The 6,418-nt window shown below is 41.6% G+C and overlaps 1 protein-coding gene across 1 annotated transcript; it reads right to left on the bottom strand.

Moving 5' to 3' along the window:
- Positions 1-4,642: 4,642 nt before the first annotated feature.
- On the bottom strand, positions 4,643-5,476 carry LOC136986124 (uncharacterized). The gene has a single exon (XM_067283588.1). It carries the CDS (start codon positions 5,474-5,476, stop codon positions 4,643-4,645), a length of 834 nt encoding a protein of 277 aa, XP_067139689.1.
- Between the last annotated feature and the right edge of the window lie 942 nt (positions 5,477-6,418).

The raw sequence follows: 6,418 nt of genomic DNA, 5'->3' as shown, positions 1-6,418 counted from the left end.
AATGGGTTCTTACTAGCCTTTTTAGAACCCAGGTTTCTTGTTATCACCCCTGTTTTAGGTAGGGGTGTTTTTTGTTTTGTATTGTCCTTTTCTGCTGTTTCTTTTGAAGGGATCAGTAAACATTTGCATGGCGAGTGAGAGATTCCTTTGGGGAAACAGAAATATCTGTCTGAACTTCCACATGTCTTTGTGGATTTTAGAGCACGCAGCAAATGTTTTTTGTTTCAGTGGTGCACTTGAAGTGACCATGCAACATGCCTCTAAGATAGGGTAAGTTGTTGACATGTTTTTACACGCTGTATTTCTTTTTCTCTCTGCCATGCAGGGCCCAATCTCCGGAGAGTAAGCAGGAATGGGCAATCCCTACAGTTCTCACACAGCATGGGGTTAGGTTAGTTAAGGTTCTAGTTTTTTTGGCACAAGAGCCAAACAGGCTATGACTGCGCCATGACAAATGGTAAAATTAAACAAAGCTAAATATATATATCACAAGGCGTCAATACAACACAAAAACACAAAACAAACAGAACAACACAAATATAAATATATAATAAATAAATAAATAAATAAATTAGTTAACTTAAATCTCTCTATTAATATTTATAACTTTCAAAAAGTTCAGTATCTTATCAAGATTTGGCCTCTGGCCCAAAATCTCTCTCAAAGTTGCATTTCCAAAATGCTGTCTGCGACTCTGGTCAAAAGCAACACAGTTGCAAAGTATATGTTTAACACTTAAAGTACAAATGCAATACTGGCATACTGGCTGGTCATCACCCTTCAAAAGGTATTGATGAGTAAGCCGAGTATGTCCAATTCTCAGGCGAGTAAGAATGACTTCAGATCTCCTATCATACTGTTTCTTGTGTGTCCAATTTTCTATTATAGGTTTGATCTCGTAAAGTTTATTGTGGACTTGTTCGTTCCACACATTTTGCCATCTCTCTGCTAGTCGTTTTTTAACAACCAGCTTCAAGTCACCTCCTTCAATGAACATTGTATGCTGAGAAGGACTTGCTGACTTTGCAGCTGCATCAGCTGCTTCATTCCCTTTTATACCTACATGGCCTGGGACCCAACGAAATTTTACAAAAATATTACTTGCAATAAGATGGCAAAACAGTTTGTGAATTTTAATCACTATAGAGTGAGAACTAGGTTCATGTGAGATCAAAGCCTGAAGTGCACTAACTGAGTCAGTGTAAATAACACAGCGACGATGACCTTTACTAATTATATATTTTAAGGCTAGATAAATAGCCTGACACTCTGCAGTAAAAATGGAAGAATTTGATGCAATTTGTTCTGCCACGATCTCATCCTGGCAGACAAAGGCTGAGCCAACGTAATCAACCGATTTCGATCCATCAGTATAAATAGGAATTAAATTCCTGTCGTAGTGTTGAATTTCTGCAAAGTGCTGCCTATAGATGTAGTCCGGGGTGGAATCCTTAGGAAACTGCTTTAAGCTAAAGTCAACATTAATCACAGGAGTTGACCAAGGTGATATATTATCGACCTCGACCTGTGAAATGTTGCTTGTGTCCAGGTCAATCGTGCTGCTTACATTCTCCATTCTAATGTCAAATGTAGGGACACAACTTGGGCGAGCTGTAAATAATCTTTTCAGCTGAGTATCTGATACTCTACAATAAACTGAAGGTTTAGCCAGAAATTTCTGTTTAATGTAATAGAACAAAGACAACTGCTCTCTCCTGAGAGATAGTGGAGGCTCATAAGCATCCACGTACAAACTTTGAACAGGAGAAGTTCGAAATGCACCAGTGCACAAACGCAATGCTTGATGGTGGATTGGATCCAGCATCCGAAGAGTAGATTCTCGCGCAGAGCCATAAACAACACATCCATAATCCAGCTTAGAGCGAACGAGGGCTCTATATATCCTGAGCATCGAACATTTGTCTGCTCCCCAGGATGAGCAGCATAATACCTTTAAAAGGTTCAGAGATTTTAAACATCTACTCTTCAAATTGCGCAAGTGTGGCAAGAACGTCAATTTATGGTCGAACACAACACCCAAAAATTTTGCTTCATTGACCATTGGGATTTTAACCCCATTTAGGTGAATTTCAGGTTCCAGGTGCAAACCACGCCTTCGGCAAAAGTGGATGCACGAGGTCTTCTCTGCATTAAAAGTAAAACCATTGATCTTGGACCAACTGTCTATGCGATTTAGGGAGGTTTGCAGTTGTCTTTCAATAAAACTCATGTTAGTAGACTGACAGGAGATCTGAAAGTCATCCACATACAAAGAGTGTTTCACACTGGAAGGAAGACACTTAGCTATGCTATTAATTTTGATTAGGAACAGAGTCACACTCAGAATAGAACCTTGAGGAACACCCTCTTCTTGTGTGAAAGGCCTAGACAAAGTGTTGCCCATCCTGACTTGAAATCTTCGATTTTGCAAGAAGTTTTTTATAAAAATTGGCAGATTACCCCGCAGTCCAAATTCTTGCAGATCACGGAGTATTCCATATCGCCAGCAGCGATCATAAGCCTTCTCTATATCGAAAAACACAGACACTAAGTGCTGTCGTCTTACAAACGCTTCGCGTATAGATGTTTCAAGGTTTACTAGATTGTCTGTGGTACTTCTGTTCCTACGAAATCCACTCTGATGTGGTGAAAAGTAGTTCTTTTCCTCTAGGAGGAACATCAGGCGTCTGTTTACCATTCTCTCGAAAAGTTTGCAGAGACAACTAGTCAGAGAAATTGGTCTATAATTAGAGGGATTCTTGCAGTCTTTACCTGGCTTGGGAATGGGAATTATGATAGATAGCCTCCAAGAGTCTGGAAAAGTATGTTCTGTCCATATTCTGTTGAACAGATTCAGAAGGTTACTAAGGGAATTGTCTGACAGATTTTTAATCATGCTGTAATGGATTTTATCCGGACCTACAGCAGTATTCCCCGAGCGAGAGATTGCTGTACATAGTTCTATTCTGCTAAATGGCACATTATATTCCTCATTAGATGGAGAGTGGAAGTTTAGATATTGTTTTTCACTTTGGACTTTATAAGCCTGGAAATTTGTTGTATACATAATATTGCTGGATGAAGACGAAAATGTTTCACCCAACAAATCAGCAATACCTTTAATGTCACTGATTATTGTGCCATTATTTTCCAGCATGGACAGAGAGTGAGAAGCATATTTCCCATTAATTTTATGGATTTTATCCCAGACTGCTTTTGAGCTGGTGGAAGATGTTATGCTAGAAACATACTTCCTCCAGGAATCCCTTTGGCTTTGCCTCCTTATTTTTCTGGCATTTGCCTTTGCTTTTTTAAAAGCTATCAAATTCTCAGCAGTGGGGTATCTTCTGAAAATCCCCCATGCTTTCTTTTGTTTTTTAAATGCTGCCTCACAATTCTGATCCCACCATGGTTTCGGATGTTTTGGATATCTGGTTGACGTTTTCCCCATTGTTTTTTCGGCTGCCTGAATAATACTGGAAGTGACAACTTCTACTGCATCATTGATATCGGCAGTATTGACCATTTCCTCAGTGATGTTAGCCAAAGAGGAAAATGCAGGCCAATCTGCCGTTTCAAATTTCCAGCGTGGTGGACGGGCTGTTTCACAGCTTCCTCTGCCCCTATATTTTAAAAATATTGGAAAGTGGTCACTGGAAAGTGGATTAGATCCAACCTCCCATGTAAACGCTGAAAACAGATTTGGACTAGCTAATGTCAAATCAATGGCAGTAAATGTTCTTGTTGGGGCGTGGAAGTATGTCACTTCTCCAGTATTAAATAAATACAGTTGGTGATTACCTATGAATCTTTCAATGGCTCTGCCTCGACAATTGATGTCGTGACTGCCCCACATTGGATTGTGGCCATTGAGATCACCAAGTAGAATAAACGGAGTTGGCAGTTGTTCAACCAAGTCATCCAATTCATCCTCATTGACTCTGACATCTGGTGGCAAGTATATGGAACAAACTGTGACAGTTACTCCAATTGAAATTCTGACTGCCACAGCTTGCAGCTCTGTTCTTATTTGTACCGGTAAGGAAGGGATGCAATTTGAAACCAGTACAGCCACACCTCCACTGGCGCGAGTGTGGCTATCATCATCCTTACGGTAAAGATTAAATCCTTTTAAAGTAATTTTTTCTCCAGGTTTTAGATGTGTTTCCTGGAGTGCCACGCAGAGAGATGTGGGAGATGATGTCAAATGTTTAATGTCAGAGAAGTTGTTGCGGAAACCACGACAGTTCCATTGGATTATTTTATAATCCATTATGTGGTTGAGGCAGCATTCTTTGCGAGGGTATCCCTCTTTAATTTAACAGGCGGTCTCTCTTTTGGAGGTGACATTGGTTTTTTTACCTCCACATTATTCTCTTCATCAGAGATATCAGAGAACTCGCTCACAGACTGAGTCTCTGATTTTTTAGCTTTAGAGAGAGCTGCTTTCACTCTCTGTTTGTTTAATGGGTTCTTACTAGCCTTTTTTGAACCCAGGTTTCTTGTTATCACCCCTGTTTTAGGTAGGGGTGTTTTTTGTTTTGTATTGTCATTTTCTGCTGTTTCTTTTGAAGGGATCAGTAAACATTTTGCATGGCGAGTGAAAGATTCCTTTGGGGAAACAGAAATGTCTGTCTGAACTTCACATGTCTTTGTGAGATTTCAGAGCAGCAGCAAATGTTTTTTGTTTCAGTGGTGCACTTGAAGTGACCATGCGACGTGCCTCTGGGTAGGGTAAGTTGTTGACTGTTTTTACACGCTGTATTTCTTTTTCTCTCTGCCATGCAGGGCATTTCCGGGAGTAAGCAGGATGGGCATCTTTACAGTTCACACAGCATGGGGTACTTTTACATTCTGTACTGTCGTGACCCTCAGTCCCACACTGTGCACATGCGCTTTTTCCTCGGCAGGATGTTTGCGAGTGTCCAAACCGCTGGCATTTGAAACAACGCAGCGGATTTGGGATATATGGACGGACTGAGCAACGTAGGTATCCTGCTGTTATAAAGGATGGCAATGTTGGTTTGTTGAAAGTAAGAATCAGGTGTTTGGTTGGTATCAACTTTCCATCTCGACGAATTGAAATGCGCCGGACAGCAACGACACCTTGATCTGAAAGACCAATCTGAATATCTGATTCGTCTTCAGACATCAGATCAATTTCAGATATCACACCACGTGATGAGTTTAAACTTCCGTGTGGTGTGACAGTGATTTCCATTTCTCCCAGGGTCTTTGTTTCTAGAAGTTTTGCAGATTGTTGTGGGGAGGATGTTTCCACCAGTAAATCACCTGATCTTAATTTCTGAATTTTTTTCAAATCTCCAATAGTCGACTGGAACAATTTTTGAATCAGAAAAGGAGAAGCTTTAGATAATGGTTTGTCACCAGTTGCGTGTACTATTAAGTACGCTGGGGTACTGGACATTTTTAAATTTTTCCGCTCTTTCGGATCTTTTATTTTTGGGGAATCCATGATTAAAAGTAAAACATTCAGCTTCTGGTGACCCCACCCACCATGGGGCCCAACAAGGGGATGCCGTCACATGGGAGACTCCCATAGACCGTCGCACCAGGGTTTCCCAGGAGCTATACCCTCACAATGCAGTCGAGAAAAGCACACCTTGTCTGACGTGTCTGCCCGGTCTGCATCGATCGGTTGACTCCAAGCCGAGGTCAACAATGACTCAACGACCAGCCGATTGACTCAAACGGAGCCTGATTTGAGCCTCCCGTTTATCCGAAGCAGGGGCCAAAGCAGTGTGTTGGGGACGGTATGTTGCCCCTCAACTACCAGGATCCCCCTTTCCGGCATACGGGCCACCACGCACGGCAAACACGTGGGTGGGCGTTCAGATCCCAGGGATGGTAAAGAAGAAATACTAAACCATCTCTGGGAGGTCCCCTCACCACGGACAGGAACCCACATCGAGGGGCACAGCATGGGGTACTTTTACATTCTGTACTGTCGTGACCCTCAGTCCCACACTGTGCACATGCGCTTTTTCCTCGGCAGGATGTTTGTGAGTGTCCAAACCGCTGGCATTTGAAACAACGCAGCGGATTTGGGATATATGGACAGACTGAGCAACGTAGGTATCCTGCTGTTATAAAGGATGGCAATGTTGGTTTGTTAAAAGTAAGAATGAGGTGTTTGGTTGGTATCAACTTGCCATCTCGACGAATTGAAATGCGCCTAACAGCAACGACACCTTGATCTGAAAGACCAATCTGAATATCTGATTCCTCTTCAGACATCAGATCAATCTCATATATCACACCACATGATGAGTTTAAACTTCCGTGTGGTGTGACAGTGACTTCCATTTCTCCCAGAGTCTTTGTTTGCAGAAGTTTTGCCGATTGTTATAAAGAAGCTGTTTCCACCAGTAAATCTCCCGATCTTAATTTTTGTATT

This window comes from Centruroides vittatus, unplaced genomic scaffold (genome assembly GCF_030686945.1).
Source record: "Centruroides vittatus isolate TY-2023 unplaced genomic scaffold, ASM3068694v2 contig_997, whole genome shotgun sequence".
NCBI lineage: Eukaryota > Metazoa > Arthropoda > Arachnida > Scorpiones > Buthidae > Centruroides > Centruroides vittatus.
The sequence above is the reverse complement of the archived record's forward strand: the minus strand, read 5'-3'. Positions and strand labels throughout refer to the sequence as shown.